At 46.1% G+C, this 25,049-nt stretch overlaps 1 protein-coding gene across 1 annotated transcript in view; it reads right to left on the bottom strand.

The window, feature by feature from the left end:
- EPHA10 (EPH receptor A10) overlaps nt 1-25,049 on the bottom strand; it is a 164,847-nt gene that overhangs the window by 124,921 nt on the left and 14,877 nt on the right. Inside the window, exons 2-3 of the mRNA XM_029570904.1 lie at nt 14,167-14,231; nt 11,469-12,138 (exon numbers count right to left, since the gene is read on the bottom strand). Coding sequence (XP_029426764.1) covers nt 11,469-12,138; nt 14,167-14,231 — 735 coding nt within the window. The remainder of the gene's footprint in view (nt 1-11,468; nt 12,139-14,166; nt 14,232-25,049) is intronic.

Genomic DNA, 25,049 nt, shown 5'->3' with positions numbered 1-25,049 from the left:
CAACTGCAGACAACAAAACGAGTGTGATTTCCCCCAGGAGCAGATGTAAATGCGTGTGGATTAGTAAATCGCCAACGTATGCACGTAGACTGCTTACAAACTACTTCACCCGCCCTGGGACTCCCCCAAAGCAATTTATTTTTGTGCCCACATTTACACACAGCACTGCTGGTGCAGGCACACTTCAGGCTTTTACAAAATCCTGCTTGCACGACTACGTGTCACTTACACGTGCAACCTCCGTTTGATCCAAAGCAAAGCCAGAGCCGATCTAGTAATCCCACTGGTTAACACAAGATTTCATTTACTATAGAGAGAGATACACAAGAGCAGCTAGAAAAGCTGTACGCCAGGCTTATCGAGCACATAAAAAGGCCTGCGCCAGAAGACTAACGTTAATCCAGCCCCACACATCTTGCCAAGCCCATTACAAAACAATAATTAGGTACTGTCAGCGAACATAATCACAGAGTTTACACTCCTAGATTTATCAGCCCACCATAGTCGTTAATAATACGATCTTCAATAATTAACTTAAGAGGAGTTGCACATTTGTTTTTACTAATTAAAAGTTGTTTGAGCTGAATGTATGGTGAGCAGCAGTTCCTGCTCTCAATTTACTACCACAGAGGGCCTGCTGGGCTGCTCCCACCTCTTAATGTCTCTCTTCCCCCACCCCTCTCATGTAGTAATTATTCAACAAAGCCTCACATCTCATTCCTAAACGCTCTGAACATTAAAACGTGCAAGCTAGCGGCACAACGATTTGTCAAGCGCACACGCACCGTGCGGCCTTACCTGCGACTCACCGAGGAGACATCAGGAGTCACGTCTCTGGAGTTAGCCGAGCAAGTGCAGAGACGCCGGGAGAATGGGCCGAGCCCCATCCATCACAAAAAAAAACAAAAAACCCCTCCAAAACACACACATGCAAGAATCTCCACATTAAATACGGGTCTGGTAATTCATTCTGTCACTGCAACCGGAAAAGTGCGCCAGTCTTAACGCAAAGCGTAACAGCAACTTCTTAAGAAAGAGAGACTCTGGATCGCCCGTATGTGATTTGGGATTAAATTCCTCCATCCCGGGGGCAATTTTCAACGAGCCCTGGGAGCCCTTGTACCTAATTTTCACCCAGACGTGTGTCAGTTCATCAGCAGCACGCCGAGCCTAACAACCTCACACCAGCGCCGTCAAAACCTTGAAAAGAAATCCGTTGGAAAAGGAAAAGTTAGCTAAAGAGGGAATTTACGGTCTGCATGCAGCTGTCAAAACAGAATGAGCGAGAGCTATGTTTGGAAGCCACAGCGCCGTCAGATTAATTTAGACTTCTGGGCTGACACGGCCTCATTTGCAACAAACCAGGTCGGCGAATGTTAACCTTGGGCTTCGTTGTGATTCTCCTCGCACTACAGAATAGATTAAAAAAAACCAGACAAACATCAAGCGAGAAGGAAGGTGGACAGGGAGAGTAATAACGACCTGAAAAGGTACAGTGGGGGGGAGGGGGGAGGCAGAACCGCAGCTCACGCTGGTATTTCCGTGGCGCTGTCAATCCAGCGCGGCAAGGTTCATTGCAACACACGGAGATCAGCAAACAAAGCACCAGATGGCGGAGGAAGAGCAGAGGAGGTTACTTCACCTGGCAGGTGAAGGGCGGGATATTCCTAACAGAGACTGCCGGCACGGGATCAGAGAAAGGGGCTCCGGAGGTAGAGGAGCATGCGTCGGATACAGAGTCCTGCCTGCAGGTGGGCAGGGCATCAGCTCAGCTCGCTCTTTTCTTTTTTGCTGGTTTAATGGGTGGGCTCCTACGTTCTTCGCTGGCACGACAGCCCCCCCCCGGAGCAGAAGGCGGCATTTTCCGCCTCAGCTGGGGCCCGGACGGCAGCAGCTTCAGCCCTGGTTGGGGGACTTGGGAAAGCAGGAGGAGGAGGAGGAGGAGGAAGAGTGAGAGAGCAGCAGCGGGATAAGATGGGGAAGCAGAGAAGGAGACGCAGTGGTCACCGGGAACGTTTACGTTTTCTGATGCATTCTCTGCACCAGGCCCATAGGATCCTCCGATACAAAGAAGGGAGGGGTCGACGCCCCAGGAATAAGAGGGCCTTAGAGTCATAGTCTACGTTCCTAAGCGACTGACGTACGGGGCAGCGTGTGGAGAGGGCTCTTTTGTGAACAAAACTTTGCGGCAGCTGAAGCTTCTCGCGTGATCTTATTCCAACCCAACTGTCACTTGTCAAAGCCACAGGAAGCAACAGTAAACCCGCTTACAGTCATTATTATTTTTCTAATGCTGCCTCTATCCACCCATTTCTGATGTTCCCACACAAGGGAAACCGCTGCAGGAGTCGGACCTTGTGATATTACCGGTTTCTCGCCGGAAGCTTTAATTTCCGTGCAGTCAGGTGTAGCCTAATTAAATATTCAATTCTCCGTCTGCTGTGAGGGAGGAGAGGGACAGAATGAAACGGTGCCGTCGCGGTCTCTACCACCACCACCACCAACAGGGGTTGTGGGCTGGCATTCCGTGCGCCATCAAATCTCGCCAAAAAAAAAAAAAAAAAAGCCCACACAACAGTGATAGAAATCTCATCTGACAACATAGCAAGGAAAAAGAATGATTAACCTAAGGTCAGAACTACCAAAACCTGGAGTTCTCTAAAAGTAATGCCTATGAAGTCAGTCAAAAAGGGGACATGAAAACATTTTAGCAAAGGCAGGGGTAGACAACTCCAGTCCTCGAGTGCTGCTTGGATCTCTTGCACGTTCACTGTGGATATCCTGAAAACCCAACTGGCTTGCGGCACTCCCACCCCTGATCTAAGGGTTTCTTATAAGCTTGGAAGCAGGCGCCCTAAATCAGTTCCAGTTCTGCACATCACTCTCTTAACCGCAGTCAGAAAACTTTTCTGAGGATTAACCCACCACCATCCTGAAACTTCAGAGAAGGACAAAATTGTCTTTAGTTCAATTTTTAAGAGAAAAAAAAAAAAAAAAAAAAACAACTTAATTATCTCCATTAAATTACTTCAAGTATTCTTCCTAGGAGAAGATGAATTATTCAAACTCAACACAAGGAAACCTGAAACATTCGCAAAACTCTCTATTGGGACCCACTATGTTAATTCCCTGCATCAGACAGATGGCAGGAGATGGCCAGCCGCCATCCCAGGCTCTGAAGCGATGAACAAACAGCAGGGTTTCCACTAGGATGGGTTTTCATAGCATCTTCTTAAACAGTGATTTAAGTGAATAAATATCAGCAAAATGGCCATTAAAGTTTTCCCTTCCACCGACGAGCTCGGCAACTAGGACACAATGGCCTGCTGGGAAAACACGCGAGCTGGCATTTGACTTTTGAGTCAGCCAACTTGGAGTCAACACATCCTTCCGCCACGCTTACCCTACTCTCACCCAGCCTGGCGTGCAATACAGGGCACAAAGTACTTTAAAACCAAGTGCAAAGCCAGGAGAAACTATGCCTACTTTATATCAGCAAACTAAATGAAAAATGATAAAATATCAAGATAAAAACATAGAAATGACGGCAGAAGACGACCAAATGGTCCATCCAGTCTGCCCAGCAAGCTTTTACACTTTTTTTTTTTCATACTTTTCTGTTACTCTTGTCCCTTTAAATAACTTTTTGGTTCTATTTCCCTGCACATCACTCTGTTAACAGCAGTCAGAAAACTTTTCTGAGGATTAACCCACCACCATCCTGGATCTTCAGAGAAGGACAAAATTGTCTTTAGTTCAATTTTTAAGAGAAAAAAAAAAAAACAAAGGAAGCCCAGGAATAAAGTCTGTGAGGAAGAATACGAGCCAACATCCAAGCAAGTTTTGATTTTGTGCAATCCAATTAGTACGACTGTCACCATCACTTATTACATGCTCTTCCAGCAAGTGAGCTCAAAGCAAATTACAGAATAACAGGGCTCGGAGGCCAACCTATCAACCTACATCGAACCAAAGTAGAAATATAAGAGTGGAGGGGGAACCAAAAACCAGTAAGACCATCATCACAGAAAGAAACCATCCTTTAGTAAGGGGTCCAGGATGGCCTCCAAGAACTACCAACTTTTCAGATGGACATCAGATGGAAGGGACAAAGCCAAGGAAAGTTCTCTTCCTCGTGTTTGCAAAGCGCATTTTCTTGGGGGAGGGTATACAACCACGCAGAGAGTCAGCTGTGTTAATAGGCAGGAGCCAGGCCCTTGATTGCCTCATAAGCCAAGAGCAGAAGTTTGAAAGTGACGCAAGAAGCAATGAAGAGATTTTATGAGAGGACTGATTCGATCAAATCTACTGGCCTTGAACAAGGATTAAGCTGCAGCGTTTTATATAAGTTGCAACTGTCAAGTCAGTTATTTTTATAAACCCACATAAAAGGAATTACAGAAGTCCAGACAGGAGATAAAGGCCTGACAGTTGTCGCATAGGCTGAATTGTCCAAGAAATGGTGCAGGTGTCGAAGCGCAGAGAGATGGGAAACAGAAATGATCAGGAGATTTCTGGAAATGCTAAACAGGTGAAGGGATCTATAAAATCACGAGCGGAGTGGAATAGGTAAATGAGGGGCGGTTATTTACCCTAAAAGCATTAGGGCTAGGAGACACTGGTATTAGATTTAAAGCAAATTTAACAGAGTGCAATTTTAGTAGGCCATTTCTTGACCAGTTTTCAGGAGGTGATTTCTCTCTTCATCGGGTCAAAGCAAGAGATAAACATTGCCTGAGCACAGCAGCCGCACTACTTTAGCCACATATTGTACACATTACTATCCAGGGGCTCGCACGATAGAGAATAGCATCAAGACGGCTGCACATTTTGTTTCTGCAGGCAGAGCTTCCTGTGGACACCCTCAGATTTCCCCAGAGGGAACCTGCAGGACTTTAAATAGCCTGCATTGTATTGTATATCAGCTTTGAGGCTTTAACTTTAAAATTGCAATTTCAGTATCTAGGAAAGTCATTTTCTACTGGAAGTGCAGCTGATAATTCGCCTCTGCTGCACAAAATTCAATATTCTGCAATAGTTTAACTGGTGCAAAATATAGCCTCAAAAAAAGTAAACAAGAAAATAGCCTGTTATATATATACACAAACTTCCATACACAAAGGGAGAGAAAGCCAGCGGAAAGTTTACTTCTAAGATGGGAAAAACAACACAAGCAGGCATTCCTTGGAGTTTGTGCAACGCTGACCACGCACAGCTCGGTAGACTGAAAGGATGTTTTAACATAGAAAAGGACCACATGGTCCATCCAGTCTGCCCAGCAAGCTTCTTGTGGTAGTAACTGCTGCTCCATGCAGGTTACTACCCTTAACATAAGGCTTGGGGGGGGGGGGGGGGGGGGAGGGGGGGGGGAAATACTACTAGCAACAGTTTTACAGGATGAGCAGCCTTGATAATTCAGACAGTGCTGCTTGATGGGCTTTGCTTACGGACTTGACCATAGAAGCAGTCCTGCGCTTTTTCCCTAATGGACCGTAAAAGTAAGAGCCCAGTGTTGGATGTCATCTGAATCCAATTCTTCTACTCCTGCTGTTGGACAGCGATATTGCAATTGTGTCAAAAGCTAATGTGAATCGGTTATTTACTCTTTCAGATAATAGAAAGACTAGGGGACACTCCATGAAGTTAGCATCTGGCACATTTTAAACTAATCGGAGAAAATTCTTTTTCACTCAACGCACAATTAAACTCTGGAATTTGTTGCCAGAGGATGTGGTTAGTGCAGTTAGTGTAGCTGTGTTTAAAAAAGGATTGTATAAGTTCTTGGAGGAGAAGTCCATTAACGGCTATTAATAAAGTTTACTTAGGGAATAGCCAATGCTATTAATTGCATCAGTAGCATGGGATCTTCTTAGTGTTTGGGTACTTGCCAGGTACTTATGACCTGGATTGGCCACTGTTGGAAACAGGACACTGGGCTTGATGGACCCTTGGTCTGACCCAGTATGGCATGTTCTTTGTTCTTAGAACTGCCGTTCCATGCAGGATTACTCCCATGCCCTATCCCCTCCTCTAGCCTCTAGGGATCTACAGTGTTTATCCCATGCCCCTTTGAAATCTTTCATTGTTTTTGTCTTCACCACCTCCTCTGGAAGGGCATTCCAGGCATCCACCACCCTCTCCGTGAAGAAATATTTCCTGACATTGGTTTCCTGGAGTTTCATTTTGTGATCCCTAGTTCTACTGTTTTCTTTCCAATGGAAAAGGTTTGTTGTTGATTGCGCATCATTGAAACCTTTCAGGTATCTGAAGGTCTGTATCAGATCTCCCCTGCACCTCCTCTCTTCCAGGATGTACATATTCATATCCTTCAGCCTCTCCTCATAGGTCTTCTCATACAGACCTCACACCATTCTGGTCGCCCTTCTCTGGACCACCTCCATCCTGTCTCTGTCCCTTTTGAGATAAGGACTCCAGAACTGAACACAGTACTCCAGGTGAGGCCTCACCAAGGACCTGTACAAGGGGATTATCGCCTCCTTTTTCTTCCTGGTTATTCCTCTCTCTAAGCAGCCCAGCCTTCTTCTGGCTTTAGCTATCGCCTTGTCACACTGCTTCACCATCTTTGGATCCCCAGACACTGTCACCCCCAAGATCCCTCTTTTGGTCCGTGCGCATGAGTCTTTCTCCCCCATCTCATACAGCTCTTTTGGATTATCGCATCTCGAATGCACGACTGCACTTCCTGGCATTGGATCCCAGCTGCCAAATCTTTGACCTCTCTTCCAGCTTTCTTAACTCCCTTTTCAATTTTTTTTCTTTGTGAAGAACGTTTAACAATCATGTAAAAGCACCACAAACACAGGAGATGCAAATATAATCTCAACCTATTCTCCAAATTTGCAGAACCCCCCTCCCCCGCCCCTCCATGGTCTGCTTTGGGCACCTAAAATATTCAACCTCAGGATTTGTAGATTACATAAGAAATGACAGACTGGGTCAGAGCAAGGGTCCCTCAAGCCCAGCATCCTGTGTCCAACAGTGGCCAATCCAGGCCATAAGAACCTGGCAATTACCCAAACATTAAATAGATCCCAAGCTACTATTGCTTATTAATTAATAGCAATAAGGAATAGCAGTGGATGACGAGAGAGGAAGATGGCACAGTGTAGGTGAGCAGGGCAGGTTTTACTCCAGTCATGGAGGTTGATATTCAGATTCCAGACACAGGCACTTATCCGGCTATCTGGGTAGCCAGAGAAATGGGGGATGGGCAATGGCAGATTGGAGCAGCGCTACTTAGGCAGATAAGTTATCCAGCTAAGTAGTGATATTCAGTCTCAGATGGATAAGAATTATCCGTCTAAATAGCAATGTCTACAGCAGAGCTTTCCAAACTTTTCATGGTGGTGACACACTTTTTAGACAAACATAATTTCACGACACAGTAATTCAGTCTAGTAGCAAACTGGAGGTTAAAGGTCAAATGAACAAAACGTATTTTGACAAGTTATGTATGTTTCTTTAAATATATACATAACTTGTTGTAGATTACATGTTACACCCACACTGACCCCCATTCATTGTCACACTGCTCCCTCCCCACCCCCCAGGCATGAACACATTCATTCTCACACACACATACAGGCACCTATTCTCACACATACACCCCCAGGAAGACACCCATTCATTCTCATACACCACACACAGGCAGGTACCTATTCTCACACATACACCCCCCCCCCCCCAGGCAGACTCCCATTCATACAGATGCACACACTAAAGGCAGACCCCCCCTCTCATTCCTCTGCTGCCACTGTCACTGCTGCCGCGTGGCTATTGGGGAGGTGCTGATTGCTGCTACTGACACTGAAGCCCATTCTGCTGCCTCCTCTGTGCAGGCCCCGTGGGCTTCCACTTCCTCCATGCTGATCTCCTACATTGTGAGATCCGTAGAGAAAGTGCTATTCTTGCACATTCCCAAAGATTACATGTGCCAATCAGTAAAAAGTAATTTTTTTTTACCTTTGCTGTCTGATCTTAGTTTTCTAAATCAGTTGTCACAGGCTTTTTTTTCCCATCTTCCCTTTCTTCTTTTTTTTCCAGTTCCTTTTACAGGGTCTTTTTTTTCTTATTTCTTTTCTCTCCATCCATCTTCTTCCCTCAAACACACAACCAGGTTCTCATTCTCACAGCGGCCCTACTACCGGGTTTCCTCCTCTTCTCGGGCCACTGCGACATGGGATACGTGGCGGCCCATTAACGCTGCTCTTCTTCTGTACCCGGCAGATGCTCCTCCTCCTTCCTGCCCACGCGGCTCCGGCAACGTTTTTCTTCCGGGGCTGCGCAGACAGGAAGGAGGAGGAGTGAATGTGACCCTTTTCTTCGGGCCGTGATGAGGTAAGCTCTGCCGATCTTCCAGCTGTAATTCCCTGCTTCCGCCGGCCCTGCTGCTATGTGGACCAGGCGACGCACCTTCACGCTGCAGGCGACACACTAACGTGTCCAGACACACAGTTTGGAAAGCTCTGGTCTACAGGCATAGTCAGCAGCATAGCCGTGTTGCTGCATATCCCATCTAAGTAGGTGGGATATGTCTATCCGGCTAACTTAAATACTTGGCTAGCTTCTGAATATCTACCCCATCGCACACGACTGCTTCCAGAGGAGACCGCTCATATTTGGACATGAGGGGAGCAATTGTTGGTAAACCAGCCAGATGGGCCTCCTCAGAGCGACCCCCCACTCACCCACCATCACCACCATAGCCCAGCAAGGAGCCAACGCTGGAGAAACTGCACCCAATTGCTCCTGACAAACAGAGCATACGCCGTGCTGACCAGCCAACAAAACTCAACTAACCCGTCAGCATCACCACAGACGTTAACCAGGCTGCTGCGATGGCCATAACAATTCAGTAAACCAGAGATCATATAAGGGACGGCTGGGAGATATGCGGCCTAACGCAGGGGAAGAGACCACGAATGGGTGTGGGGACCTGGGGTGGATCTCTCACATAATTTGGAAAGCAGCTGATAAGCGTGTAGGTGGATCTCCTCTGGAGGCTCAAGAACATCTGCCATTTAATCTCTCTCTGCTGCCACCACACTGCCTGCCGCAACTTCCGGACCAGCGGTGAAAGAAAGAATGTCAGGGGGAGGAGCTACTGCAGCCACACAGAGGTCAGGGAAGTCATCCCAATCTTTAATATGTACTAGACAATTTCTCTTGGATTGATATCAATGCCTGACTACGAATACCTCCTCTGTAACCAATCTTCGTTTGTTTATTTGTTGAGTTAAAATTATGAAAGCCACTTTGTAAACCGTTATGATCTACACATGGAATGACGGTGTATAAAACGTCTAAATAAATAAATAAATAAACTCCTCCCACTGTGACAAACTTCTTCCTAAGTAATAATTGCACATGCACAAAGGAAAGAAGAGTCATCCATAGACTTCTCACACAGGCCAATACAGTAAAGTGAACTCGGCCAAGTGCACTGTTTAACATGCATTTGGATGCACGTCCACTACCCCTTATACTGTAAGGGGTTAATTGCATCGAAAACGCGTGTCCAAGCCCCTCCCCCAAGAAACTAATAGCACTCATCACATGCAAATGCATGATGATGAAGCTATTAGTTATGCACCTAGGATACTGAGAAAAAAAATGTGCAGCCAGGTCGCACATTTTATGCTCAGAAATTAACACCTGCCCAAAAAAGTGTACAAAAAAGCAGAAAATACTGCTTTTCTGTACACCCTCTGACTTAATATCCTAGCGATATTAAGAATTAAAAATGTAAAAAAAAAAAAAATTTAAGGAAAAAATAATTTAAGAAAAAAGTGCCAGCCGGTCAGGTTAGGGAAACGGACGTTCAATTTTACTGGCATTCGTTTTCCTAACCTATGGCTGTTGGCGCACTCGGAAAACCAACACTTGTAAAATTGAGCGCGCCTAGGAGAGTTGGCTGGGCGCGCATCGGGAAAGCGGAGCTTCTTATTGTATCGGCCTGTGTGCAAGAAAGATTTTCTTCTGATTGGCAATCTAACGTTTTAAAGAAGCAAACATGCAATGTCGAGAACAGAACACACAGACAGAAAACTCTTCACGGAGGTTTCACAAAGTTATACTAAGTTTCACCGACATATTGCACAGAAATACACACATATTGTCAATGTGGGGAGGAGAGAGGAACACCTAGGCGAGTTACAAATATCAGTGGTGCAATCTTCCCAGACCATGGAACTTGGCCAAATTGCACTGAAGGGTGCAGTCGGGCTCCATTACTCTCAGACATTCATTGCATTGTGCAGGTGATGCCTTCTTCACCAAGCACTTCAAAGTGAGAGCAACCAGCAATGACTGAAAACAGAACAGCAAGAAATGGAGACTTAACAAGCATCCCCTCACAGCATCAAGGAACAGATAGCTGCATTCCCCCAAGCCTCAAAGTGCAACACAAAGCAGCAATGAAATCCTTAGCCAAACTGTACCGCTGGTCAGCATCCATGGTTTAGCACAGCAGCCGGCAAGCACTGCCTGTCCTGCCTCGTGCTAACCGAGCCCAGGAATGACGGTCAGCAGGCCGGGCCCTGCACAGCACATGGGGTCCAAGCTGGCTGGCAATGGCAGGAAGAGCATCCATGCACATGCCCCCTGCCTCCACACGCAGCTCTGCTTCCCACCCGCGGGCACACAAGAAATGATTTTAGAAACCGCCAATGCAAGCTAAGCTTTGAGACAATTTAATTTATGGTTTTTTAATGTTAGATTTTAAAATGAGGGTCCAATAAATGCAACTTGAAAAAAGCAACAGAAGGGAGCTTTTGAAGGTTGATTCCTGGCTGCCAATCTTGTAAAGTGAAATGAATTACCAAAGCACTGTACTTTAGGCAGTGCTCAACATTTAAAACATTGCGTGAGAGAGGGAGAGCGAGAGTGACAGAAGAAGTCCTGCTATCATGTTAAAATATCTGTAACTATATGAAATTTGCCTCAGAGAGCTGTTATCCCATAATCAAAGTGGAGGTCTCTATTTTTTTCAGCCATGCACCAGAATTACTGTAATTTCTTGTCTCGTCAAAAAAAACAAAGATCTAGCAAGAGGTGCACATTAATCGGAGTGAGTTGCATCCCGCAGGGGCCTTCACAACCACAGGAGACAAATTTGGCGGCTTCGCCAACAGGTTGAGTTTATACCAAATCCCAATATCACCACAAAATTCACACTTCATGCCAGATTTTACAACACACACATCCAAACCTGTCTAGAATTACCTGAGAGAAAAGCAAAAAGGACCCAATTCGCTAAGCTTTTCTGCCGACTAGGGCAGAAGCCCTAGTGAATTGGACCCTAAAAATGACACAAACAACATCCACAGTCATGCAAGAACCCCTAGAGGCACCATCCAAGCGCCTTGTAGACGATGCACATCTCTGGGCTCCAGCTAAGGCTTGACCGCAATCCTATCTGTATATACTTAGTTTTAAGCACTTGATACCTGCACAGCTTCCCGCCTTCTCTTCAAAGCCAGCGCTACAAGAGCATTTGCCAATGGGGACCAGCCACTCCCCCTCCGCGCTGCAGTGCATCCTGGGAGGATTATCCAGGTCCACTTCCGAGTTATTGACACAGGTCCCCTTAACCTCCACAAGGGTGGCGAATGCTGCCTCCGCCACCGTGTCTGGGAAGAGGGCCAAGTTCTGCACGGTGGAGGCGCACTTTTTGTAAAAGACCCGGACAGAAACCAGGGCCACGCAGGCCCCCACATCCTGGAAGCCCAGGTGGAACCCTCTCTTGTGAAGATGCCCGATCTCCCTCACTTCCGTGTTCAGTTTCATTTTGCGTTCCCCCAAGTCGCCTTGCGTGAAGCTCTCATCGGCCGCGATGGTGTCGATTTTCACGTGCTTGCTCTCCCTGACGCTGCTGCCTAGGTCAGAGTCGGACTCGGCGTAGTAGAGGTTAAAGGTCTCCTTGCACGTGCCCACGACCCCAGGGATGCTGTTACAGTCCCTCAGTGTGAACTTCAGCTCAATGAAGATCCTCTGGCCGTGGCGCCTCAGGATCCAGCCCGTCTGAAGCCAGTTGTTCTGACTGCTCTCCAACACGTTGCAGACCTGGTAGGTGCGAATGGGCTTGTAGTTCTCATCAACTCCACTGATCTCTTCCCACTGAAAATGGAACAAAAAAAAAAAAAGGCAAAGGACGTTAGATCTGGCATGGTGCACACATCCAAACATGCAAAACACTTTGGAGCAAACCACACACACAGCCACAGGGGCAACATTTCAGCGGAGGGACGACGTGCGCCAGTTCCCCCACATGCCCAGCAAAACAACGTCCTTTAACCTGCCAGCGGATGCTGCCGTTGACCCCCTTCCATCTCCCTCCCTACCCATCGCCGGGATTAGCGAGCATTGCTTTTAGCATGCTGCCTGTCTTGGCTAGACCACGTGGCAAAAACCCAAGCCACGTATCTCCTGCCAAAGGCTTTACATCACTGATATAACAAAGGAAATCTCACCGCTGGCACCAACAACCACTCTGATCTTTTGATAAGAGTGGTGGTTTACCAAGAAAAGAAGCTAAACTCAATCAGAAATTCATTTCTGTCAAACTAGTGCTAGCTGAAGGTGATATCTGCCTTCAGTAAAAGCTTACACCATTATTGTTTGCATTCCGTGCACCAGGGCCAGACTAATACCTTGCATTCAGCAGAGATGTTTTACATAGGCACAGACCAGGGGAAGTCCTTTCTGAATAAGGTCCATAGGAGTCTGGCACCGAAATCCGTATACAACATGAAATGCTGAACACCCAAACTGAGGAGCTTAGAAAGCCGGCAGGGAAAGCGAGGGACTCTGCGCCATATTCCAGCAACAGCACCCACGTTTAGGCAAAGAAATAGAGGCCTAGAGCCAAGGGCCTCAGTCTTAGAATCCTAGGTTTGACAAATTTTCACCCTTAAAAAAAAAAAAAAAAAATTTTTTTTAACTCCCCAAGCCTTAGGGGCCACAAGCCCAGCTGCAATTTCAGGAAACTTTAAGGACCTAAGACCAAGGAGCCTGGGTTTCCAAGAAAACTCAAAGCATCTGGAAATCCCGGGGGCCCACTGGTGACATTGCTGCAAACTCTGCCGCTTTCCCATGGGCAGGAGGTGCCTCCCGCCTCTTCTGAGCTGCTGGCACCAAGCGTGAACCCTGCCACCGAAATGACAAACATTTAAAAAGGGAAATTTGCTTCCAGTGATTACGTTATTAACTGCCTGCCATGCCCTCTGCTGAACACAGGCCTCTCTCCTCTCCGGCTCACTCACCCTGAATGCTAATGAGGCTGAAACCCCTGAATACTGTATTCCCTTTCCCTTCCCCCTTCATTTGGTTTTTTTTTTTCCTGGGCTGAATCCTACTTGTAGACCTTGGGCCTTCATTTCACTACAAGAGATCATCGCTCCCAACCCCCACCCCCCACCCCCCTTCAGCAAGGGTGCACATCTTCAGACAGGCATCTGTCACTACTGCCCCCATCCCACATCTCTTACAGGTCTCCCCTACTTCCTTCCTGAGAGCACAGGCTCTTCAGGTGCAGAGAGACCGATTACCTGTACAACTTCATGCAAAGCGTTCACTGTAGCCCTGCGTGGACGTATTTATATTTACCTCAAACGGGTGCTGCAAACATTAACAATGTCATAGTCAGAGCCGCCAGTGATTGGAATAGCCAAGAACCCAGGTACTGGAGCCTGGAAAGATTTGTCTCAAGACTGGATGAGACGATACCGATGCCACAGAGATCTCTTCTCTTAATAAACCAGAGGGGCTTGATGGATGATCCCCCCCAGAAGCTCTTCCGCCAGCCTGACCAGGACTGTTGCACTGGTCTGAAGGCGAAAGGCAGTAAGGCCTGCCCTGGACCCCCCCGACTGCTGGGATAAATGATATCTGCTCCTGTTTTTCAGGACTTCAGCTCTGGGGGGAGAGGAGGGAGAGGGAGAGAATAAACTGAACCACTTTAAGCCGTCTACAGCATGCGTTCTCTTTACTCCAAGCGTGAACGCTCCCGTGCGACTCCCCGCCGTAGAGCTAACGGAAGGAGGGATTTATCAGCCACCACAGCTCTTTCCAAGGGCGGGAAAAATAAACACTTGGCTTTCCACAAACTGGGTCGAGCCCCACACACACAGAAAGGTTTTCACTTACTCCGTTGGACGGGTGCGACGTCCATCCCAGCTCCGCCTGAGATGCTTTGGAATCGAGCAACACAACTGCACAAAGAAGGAAAAATGAAAGAGTGGGTTAGGAGGAACCGGAATCATCTCAACCATCGCAACCTTTCTACAGCCGACAACCAGTACAAGCTGGGGGCCAGGGCCAGTTCTCACTGTGCGCGCACCTGGTTTTCTTGTCCTTATTCTCAAAAGTTTAAAAATGTCCAAAAAAAAAAGGAAGCACCTTACGTTGGCCAAGAAAAAAAAAAAATATTCCCTTTTATCATCACTTTGGGTAAGATTTATCCGGGGTTTTCTGCAGGAAGAAAATAGATGAAAATCCTGGATAAATCAGGCCCACCCGTGCCATGGGAAAAGTCACTGCACATAGCACGTGACGGTCGGGAAATATCCTCCCATTTAGAATTTGTACTTTTTTTTTTTTAATTATTTTAGATTATTTATTTTTGAGTTTCTTAACCAATCATGAAATTATTTTTTTCCCCATTTTAAGGTTATGTAGGGTTCGGCCTTTAAAAGGCGTGATGGGAGGAGGCCACAAAAAAAAGCAACACGTTAGGAATGCAACAAGGACGCACAAGAAAACGCACTCCCCTGATGGTGTGACCGAGCACAGCAGATAGCGACGTCTTTTTAGTTTATTGAATTCTCCTGATCTTCTCTTAACAGAAAATCAAGGCAAGGTCTTATTCAAACTAACAAGCCCCCCTCAAGGCAGTCTCATTTTCACCCATTCTAGCCAGCAAATAATACGACCAAATTCTCTGCAGGTCACTCCCAGAACGAGCTGGAGTAGGACAGAAACCCCCCAGAATCCCATAAAGATCCAGCCCTCCGGAAAATAAAAGTGTATCATTGAATGTTGGGCCAATTGAATTACGTTTCCAAGTTCTTCAGTTATCTTCTATTTCTACTCTTATTATTTGAAACAGGGTTCCCCCAATTCCCAAACCTGGTCCTGAAGCCTCACCTCACAGGACTGGTTCTCAGGATCTCCACAACTAACAAGAGAGAGATTTGCGTGTAATGAAGACCCCGTTTGTGCAAAAATACATCTCGGGCATATTTGGCAGAAAAAAAAAATAGGGAAATAAAGTGAGTTGTGCTTATCTTCTCTTGGAATGAAAATCCAAGAAGACGTTGCCGGGTGTACAGCATGTTTCTGTGGTACTGCAGACAGACACCACGTGTGCCCTGGAGCCCCTTTTCAAAGTCGTCGCCCCCCCCCCAAATATCTTCTGCCTCTGATCAGGCTGGGCATGGCGCAGAGGAAGCCCTCGAAGAGACAAGACTCTTGCTTCCTCTTCACACCACTAAGGATGAAGCTCAGTAATATTTCCCCAGAATAAAGCAGAGCCCTTGCTAAGAAATCCCCCAACTCCACTCACAAATGAAAGCGAGTGCTGATAAAAACAGTGAAGACCAGAAGAGACTCAACTTCAAGTGATGGTGAGCCCAGTGTAGGATGGGAAAGATGAAGACACCAATTGTGCTAATCGCCACAATGCACTTCACTTTCCTAATAATGGACACATCCAATTGACATTTATCGTAAGATTAATTCACAAAATAAAACCAAAAAGCATCACTGTAGGGAGATATCCCATGTTTAACCACTGAAAGCACCTAATATGAATCATAATAGCCAAAGAGGGATGCAGACAAATATGCTGACAGGCCCAAAAACACTGTCACAACTAAAGAAAAGAAACTTTGCCCAGATGAAAACTTTAAAGAAGCACTGAAGGATACTTATCAAGATCTGCCTGTTTGTAAGCGGAGGGTCAAGGCAGCAACTTAAGTACATAAGCAGAAGTCACAGACTGGCCAAGGGAAGTCCAGAGGTCAGAGGGCCCCCCCCCTCAGATAAAGGGGGAGCATTCTGAAATGGAGAAAATGCTGATGCTAGCATATAGCTTGGCATACAGCCTCGGTCCAGATGTGGCAGGAAACCCCCCACCACCACCACCACCACCACTGAAGAAAAGGGAAGGGGAAAAAGACCTGCAATGCGGCAAAGCCCCTCCACCCACTACATGATTATGCATGAGCTTATGCATATTTATCAGCTGGAAAGTGTAAAACAGGGGGCAAATAAAGAGAAAAAAAAGAGCAAACCTGAAGCAGCCCCAGCAACACTCACTATCGAGGAAGGAGAAGACTAGGTGTGGCCAGGAAACTAGAGAGAGGAGACGCCCTGCCTGGGGTCAGATGGTAGCGCGGAGGCTGAAGTGGTGAGGAGCTGAGAGAGGCCCGGCAGCTTTGCAAGTACCAGACCCAGAAGCAAGCATCCTTCCCAGACTGCCCTGCAGCTCTGCCAGCACTAGATCCAGATGCAAACTTCCTTACCCACCCACATTCTCCAGACCTCCAGCCAGAGCTGCTTTAGAGGTAAACAGGGAAATCACCTGAAGTTGGGTAGCCTTAAGTATTAATATATTCAGCAGGCTAAGGTTTCTGGCATGTTGGTAACCACTCATGATACAGAACTTTCTTTAGGAATAACTTGTGCTTAGTGGCCAGGATGTTAGAGACAGAAATTGCTGGTATCTTCTAAACATTAAATCCTGCCAAATCTGATAAATAAAAGATTAATTCTGAGGAGAACACACTTTGTCTTTTCTTGAACTTAGGACTGTGAAGTGAAGTGGGAGGGGAACTGGAAGTGTCCTGTAGCAGACAGGTCCCCACATCCCTAAACTTACTTACACTTATATGGCACAAACCACGTCTTTCATCACCATCTTCCCGCATCACTTGCTGGGTGCTTTCTGCCTGCCATGATTTTGCTTGACTTTTTTATTTTTTTTATAAACATTTGGAATCAACATGAAAGACCATTCTAAAGGAGCTATCAAGAGAAGGCTTTACCTGATCTACAGCTGATGAGAAGAGCACTCCAGGTGAGTCAGAACAAGCAGCTTTATCCCTTATGAAAATAAAGGCTGCAGCCACCAAAGTTCGCATAGCTGGGGCCGCACACATGCAGTGATGCTGTGGTGCAACAGAACCTCCTACATCTATTACAGGCTGGGAGGGGAGGAGGAAGTTACTCACTAAAGCAAAAAGCGCCTGTGTGCCTCACAACATGGGATGATCAAGGAAAGCCAGGATGAGCACAGAGGGTCCCTCCCTATTCATGAAGAAGTGAGGGGGAAACCAGAAATCAGCCAAGTTCTATGGCACTGCACTGGGAGTGGATGGGCCCTGCAGTCCTCATGTGCTGTATCAGGTAGTGGGGTGGTCAGTGTACACAGCACTGTACACGTTTCTACCAACATAAGAAATTGCCATGCCGGGTCAGACCAAGGGTCCATCAAGCCCAGCATCCTGTTTCCCCCCTCACATAGACACACATTGAAAACAAAAGGATTACACAGTTTCAATCTAATCCAGCCTACGACCAAAATGAGTCCAAGCTGAGGACCAGCGACTTCCTCCCAGCCCCATGACGAGTTATGTGGTTTCCCTTGGAAGATTCACTAGAGGTGCACACGTATCCTGACCCTATTAATACCGGGAGGGGGGGGGGGGGGGTGCACACACATTTAAAGGTATAGATACTGAAAAATGTACTCGCTTCAGGAGCGTTGGTTTTCTTTGCCGGTGAGGGAGGTAGAAGCAGGGCCTGAAGCTGGCAGACGTCCTCCGCCACCACCACAGAGTGCGAGAAGGGACGGCCATTGTGAAGACCTTGGGTGTGTGTGGAGGGGGGGGGAGGGGACATCTTAATCTCAGAAGAGGAGCAGAAGAGGCTGCATCAATAACCCTCCCTCCCCCCTCCAGAGGACAGGAGCAGCGAGAGGGGTCTTGGGCCCCAGCCGAGGCCTGGAAAGGCAGAGAGGGAGAGCAGGAGCAGCCACAGAACTGAGGGGAGCGGGGTGGGGGAGGGGCGGGGGGGTGCATTCTTCAGGGATGGAAAGCACCACCCACCCAACCTCAAAACAAGTTACTGGAGGGATATTGGGGGGGGGGGGGGGGGGGGTGAGTCAGTCCTGGAGGAATTTTTCAAACCATTTATAAAATGAAATGATTGTAGAAGAGAAAATCAATGCCGCAATCTTATAAAATACATAACCCTGTGCCTAGCATGGTCGGGGTCCAGGGCTGTTTAGCCTTCGATGAATCTCTCATATTGGATTTCTTAAGACATTAAAGCGTCATAAGATTTTATGGCCCCTATCCTGCTGCCCCCCTCAGATGTCCAGCTCTCTTTTCCAGCCAGGCCTTTCCTGTAAATAGCACTTAATCCTGTAACAAAAGGACCATAAACATGTAGAGAAGATGTAGCACCTCGGCAACATAAATAAAACAAAAAACGGTCTCACTCCAACAGAAGAAAGAAGACTCGTCCAAGAATGGCAGAAAACCCCTTCATTGCTATAATTCACAAAGTCTTTGAAGTCACCATAAAGCACAGTCACAGGTCCCCCCCCAGCACAACGCTGCACCCCCCCCCCCCACTAATGCACACATGCAAAGAGCTGGTGGGAAGGATCCTGCGGGCTAAATACCGAGCAGATTACTCTGACTTGACGGTATCCAAATTCTTTGCTGAGGATTATAACTAGGGGGGAGCAATTTTAAAAGTATCCCAGTTGCTTTCCCTCACGAGCGAAAACCCTTGGCACATCTTTGACTTATCAGGCTCATCTCCTCCATCTAGAAGGAGGCCACTGAGCTTAGAGTCAGGAGCGAGTCCTTGGACATAACGTTTGAAATGTCAGCTTTCTTCCACGTCCCTCTTTCGCCGAGCCACTTACACTCTCCCCATACCAAAAACCACAAAGGGAAAATGGCCCAAAACATCTGGATCGGTGCACGAGTGGCCTAGAATCAAAAGTCTTTGGCCTAGCTTGCATCTCCCCAAAGAGAGAGGACTGGCAGCAGTGGTATTTATGTGCTGGAAAATGATTGGAGAAACCGGTCAAATAAACTAACTCAGCCTTTCCCGCTGCGTAAAGCGCAGGGGAAGCGATGCCAACGGGCATCCGAACAGTCTCAGCCAAACCCCTGTTACCCCACCGCCTGCATGGGAAGGGCGGTTCTGAATCACCAAGAGAAAAACAGCACTGGGTCACCCCAATGCCTTGCAGCAGGGACAAAACCCAAGATTGGATCAGATGGTCCTGGCAGGCCAGCTGGCAACCCCCCACGGTTGGCAGCCGCTCTCTTTCCAATTCCATTTTATCAGGGGAAAAAAAAAAAAAAAAAGGCAGAGAGCAATTCTGTATTCTCATTTAGTAGTGAATGAGGTGTAAAAAGATCCATGCGTGCCTCTCCGAGACAGATGGTATAAATATAAATCCCATCTTTCTGAGAGCCATAAAAAAAGATCGCATCTCTGTAATTAGTTCCCCTCTCAAAATATCATATTAAAGAAGCTCTCCGTAGGATTTTAGCTCCACATAATACAATGTAAAACATCTGTGGTCCTGGCACCGTGATAAAGCTTTGCCGGCCTAGCTCATTACAAAGTGCATTTCATCTGAAGAAGCCATTACAAATGACAAAGCATCCAGGTTCATCGCCTCGTTACAGAAATGTACACAAAACGATACCGCCCGATTTCAACCTCTCGTGTTATCTGCTCGCAGCCATCAAAAAAAAAAAACCAAAAGTTGACGCTATCCAGATGCCGATGGAAAAATGGCAACCAGGGAAGGGAAAAAATGTACAGCTGCCTTCATACATATGCAAAACATCCTTGGAGGGGGGGATATGAAATGCTCAGTGTGAAGGGGATGGTCATCCTTCATGTGAAGGCAAATGTGCAATAGGGAGCAGGCAGGATATTTTGCTGTTCTTATCAAATAGTGCAATCTGTTTATTATACTTTTGTTTGACTGTCTCATATTTAATTGGACGATGTGTTTGCAGTTGCTAAGTTCTATTATTGCTTGCTATTTTTTTTTTTTGTTATTGCTCACTGCTTTAAGAAATTTTATGGAAAGGCTGTATATAGAGTCAAATAAATTCAAAATTAGGTAGACAAAAACCTAGCTTTTTCTACTGGGTCAACTCCATCCCCCCCTCCAACTGCCCAGCTATGGCACTGCCTGTCCTCTGGCTGAGGAGCACCCTGTATAAGCGCATTAATCACCCCAGGTTACACCACTGCTGTAGGATGGTGGAGAGTCCCTCCTGCCCCTCCTCCCTCTAGGGGTTGTGAATGCCGCCCTCCACAGCTTCCCCAGCCCCCGCAGGCACAGGAAGCTGAAAGCTGGGTCCGGAAATCGAACCAGCGCTTCCCGAGTGGCAGCATGCAGCAGTGCCACCGGGTCACCAGGGCGCAGTGCGTGATATTAACAAGGTAAGTCTAAATCTTGCACGTGCCTGGATTTTTTTTTTTTTTTTACTACCTTTTAGTACTTTTCAACTTATCACTTTTGCCTTAACACCTCACAGGGAAGGAAAAGCATCATTTTGAGATTACCACCAATCAGGTTCTTATGGCCATCACACAAAACTTGAACCAGGTTGATCCACATTAACACAAGTGCCACACCCCCGCATTACATGATCATACTAGTGGATGCACAAATTCACAATATTTCTTTGGGTTCATATGCAATTCACACATCTACAATTCTAGTATTACTTTGTGGTAAGAACTGATCATTACTTATACCTGTCCAATCCTGCTGAGCCGAAACTGCTCTCCCTGCTTCCCAAAGGATCTTGTGTCTTGGGCTGGCAAGGGGAAACATCCTAGCTCTGCTTTGCATTCACTGTTCGGGTAATTTCTGTGGATGCAGTTTACCTCTCATGTTATATGCCCTTCTGCTGCTTTGATGCTTTGTTCTAATGTAGCTTTTGATGCTTCTGTTGCTTTGATTGTATATTTACTGATTGTTTGTGCGCCAGGTCTTGATGGGCTAGTGTTCTGCACCACTTGTTTTGTAAACAGTGACCTTCCTGCCATACTCTATTAGGCCATTAGTTTGACTGCACAGCAGTTCAGTATTCTCAGCCACTACCTAGGCATAGGGTATCTGCCTCTGTTTTTGCAGTTCTGCAAGTTTCGCTCATGCTCAGACTCCCTTCAGCAGCATCCTCCAGATCTAGCTGACTTGGGGATCAAACCAAATATCTTTCATGTAGCAATACGCAGCCCTGTCACTCAGCCGGCCCACCAGTAAGCTTCTGATGAAAACAAAATTCTGATTTCAAATGGTGGATGAGAAAGTTGAATTGGGGCATGCTTATTCTATAACAAAATCATCATTAATTATGCTCTTTATTACTACGATTAGGTAAACACATGCAAAGAAAAATTCCCAACTAGACACCTATCTAAACCAGAAAAAGCAACTCCAAAAGTACGTTTGTAATGTACAAGATTCATAAAGTGGGAGAAATCCAGAAACAAGTTGGACCTGTCATTGAATTACTGGCAAATCACAGAGCGCTCATTCTGTGCTCGTCAGTAAAATGCAGAACATTTTGTAGGTGAGGCCTTAGTCTAAACACAATCTCTTCAGGAACATGCTGGAATGAGTTCAGAACTTCGCACACAAAGACCCAACGCAGAGACGGAAGATGCTGGAGACACTTAACGAAGTGAAAGGGGCTCTCAGCTCTGAGCTTGTTAGAAGGTAAGGGCGGCCTTTCCTCCTTCCTCAGACACTTAAATCCAGCACAATGTCTACGTGATGGATTCCTAACAGCTACTTATTCTCACATCTAGTGATAGATCTGGCAGCGCGGCTGTCCTCCCTGTGCCAGATATTACACTGCTTAATAAATTAGAATTACTAAGTCATGAAACTTGCATGGCACTCAGCTTTTCCACTTTCCAAGTAACACTGGGGGAAAAAAAACGGATTGCTACAAACAGGTTCAACACAGAAGAGCAATGTAAATTAAAGGATAATATATTACAAAAAGGTGTTCTTTAGAGAAGCGGGCTGGGAAAGATCTTCTGCAGCTCATTAAAGAGCTGCGGAGCTCTCAGGCCATGCACAGCAGCCACTTTCAGCTCCAAAGCCAGGGGAACCCAGGTGAACTGAATATTAAGAGATCATTTTAGAGCAGCCCACGTCTGTGTGTACAGTACACTGAAAATATGCGGCAAACATTGCATGCACAAAGTGAGCTTAGGAGTGAATTTTCCAAAAGTGCCATATATATCCTAGAAATTTTCAAAAGGCTATTTGCGTGCAGAAAACCTTTGGAAAATTGAGCCCTATGGAATAAATATTCAAAGGACTTGTGCACGTAAATCCCTTTGAAAATTACCTCCATAGATTTCACTTTGATAACCCTTGGGTAACCGGCCGAGGATGTGCATAGGTTATTGCACAGAAGGTTACACCTGTGCCGCATCACTCGTGCAGGACAACGTAATCCCAGACATTTTCAAAATAAAAAAATAGGTCTGCATGTAACCTCCACCATCCCCTTAACACCTCTCCTTGGCATGCATAAAAATTACATATGTACAGTTACGCTTACCGGGCCTCTGACAGATTTCCAAACACGCCATTCACAGGCATAACACATGGTTTCACGTTTATAAGTCACTTTGAAAATCAAACCTGGACTGCATAATCTTCCCCCAGATCACAATGGAGAACACATGGCCTCTTTACAGCACGTGCTCACTCATTATATACTAGCAAAAGTTAACATCATTTTGGTCTATGGCGCTGGACCCAACAGTGCATATCTGATGGGTCATGTGATGAAGCCCCAAATGGGGACATGTTCCACCAGAAAAAGAGTAAAAAGGCATACGGCGAGCTATTTTATTTATTTTAAATCTTTTCTATACCGTCATTAAGGTGGGTACCGTCACAACGGTTTACAGTAAGGCACAAAAATAATGTTATTAAAATTTAACAGTTTACACAGGTGCCATTAGGTTCGGTAACATAAGTTTTTAATCAAAGCTAGATGTTAAATGAGTGTGATCACTATTCTGTCCAGGTCAAATCTATAGCAGTTTGAGTTCAGGACTCATTCTATAAATGTAACTTATCCTTTAGTGATGAATTCTATTAAAAAACGAACACCCTTATTGATTCCTGTTTGTGTGGGTGTTTTGTCTCTTGCACTTCCCTGGTTTGAACCTTGCAAGTCCTTGGAGTCTATTCTCCCTTCTCTTTTTGAAAGTCTTGTTTAAATAGCCAAGTTTTTAGATTTTTTCTGAATGTTTTGTTTTCTCGTTGTAGTCTTAATTCCAAGGGCATGGAGTTCCATAGTATGGGTCCTGCTAAGGATAACGCTCTCTCTCTTACCTGGGTTAGTCTTGCTGTTTTGACTGATGGAATAGTTAGAAGTGCCTTGTTGGCTGATCTTAGATTTCTGTTGGGGATGTGTACACGAAGGGCCGTGTTAAGCCAGTCTGCGTTTTCGTTGTGTATTAATTTGTGTATGGTGCATAGTGTTTTGTACTGTATTCTTTCTTCAATGGGAAGCCAGTGTAACTCGGCCAGTGTTTCTGTAATGTGGTCTCTTTTCCTTTTTCCAGTTAATACTCTTGCAGCCGTGTTCTGTAATATTTGTAGTGGTCTTATGGAGGTGTATGGTAAACCTAGTAGAAGGGTATTGCAATAATCAGTGCTTGCAAATATTAGGGCTTGCAGTACTGATCGAAAGTTGTCGGTTGTTAGAAGTGGTTTAAGTTTTCTGAGGACCATGAGTTTGGCGTATCCTTCCTTTACTTTTATGGATATATGTTGTTTTAAGCTTAGTTCTGTGTCGATTATTACTCCTAGATTTCGTACTTTCTCTGCAAGTATTATTTGTTTGTTGTTAATGAGTGTGATTGGGTTGTGAAGGATTACCCAGGCCCCAACATGAAATGCACACATTGCAGCCACGAAACACCACCACCACCTCCAGAGTTGGATTCTTAAGTTGTTTTATTTATATTTTTATTTGGTTTCAATTTTGATTAAATTGCTCATAATGTCAAAATGGGGAATCACTCCAGCAGGAAGAAGAGCCACTTGACTCCAACGGAGTGGCGAGAATGGCTTCCGCTCTACTGAAGGGACATCTGATTCCCTGCTACCGCAGCCTTCACTCTTACATTTGCTTTGAGTCCTATACCTTCGAAAAGTTGGGGGTGAGAGGTGAAAACAAAACTTGCCCTGCAAAGTAAAGGCTCTTTGTATGGCTGGGAACACAAGATCAGCTTTGTCACGTTAATCAAGAACATTGGATCTGGCCAGCTGGGTGACACTGCCACATAAAAGGCCCTTGGTTCAATCCCAAGTCAGGCCCTTTGTTTCCTGGATTGGCTGGGGCTGAAGATGCTGCAGAGGCAACTCTCACAGTCCCTGGGGAGGAGAAGTAGGCAACCGCAGTCATGCAATGACACCTAGTTGGCCGGATTTAAGACCTGTGATTGGGCCGAGTTGGGAAGAGACACAAAATGCAGGGGGAAAAAAATTGCCAGGGCGCTACGAAGAGAGCCTCTGCTTCAGATCACAGTCTTGGTCCCAACTGAGCTGGAGGCCAAAAGAAGTGGGGGAAACTGATCCCCCCCCCCCAAAATACAAAGCTGGGGATCAAATCTCAAGCTGATCGGAAGGGCAGTGAAGTCCAATCAAAGGCCTTTGCCCTGGAAAGCACTACACCTGGGTGGAAACCATCAGTACCAGCAACTTTTCACAGCAATACTGCATCAAAACGGAAAAGAATCAAACAAAGCAGATACACTCTGATATGAGGCCACCATAACAAAACCCAACCCAAAAGAGAACAGATTAAACAAGATTTAACAAAAAAAGAAAAGCTCACAAGCAGCATCTTTAGTGGAAGTCCTGGCCAGAAAGTGTGAAAACACTCCCACAACAGCTCTAAGAATTTGCACCGTGAAAGACACAGAATCCAGTCGACATG

The sequence above is a fragment of the Rhinatrema bivittatum genome, chromosome 11 (genome assembly GCF_901001135.1).
Source record: "Rhinatrema bivittatum chromosome 11, aRhiBiv1.1, whole genome shotgun sequence".
In the NCBI taxonomy this organism is placed as follows: Eukaryota; Metazoa; Chordata; class Amphibia; order Gymnophiona; family Rhinatrematidae; genus Rhinatrema; species Rhinatrema bivittatum.
The sequence above is the reverse complement of the archived record's forward strand: the minus strand, read 5'-3'. Positions and strand labels throughout refer to the sequence as shown.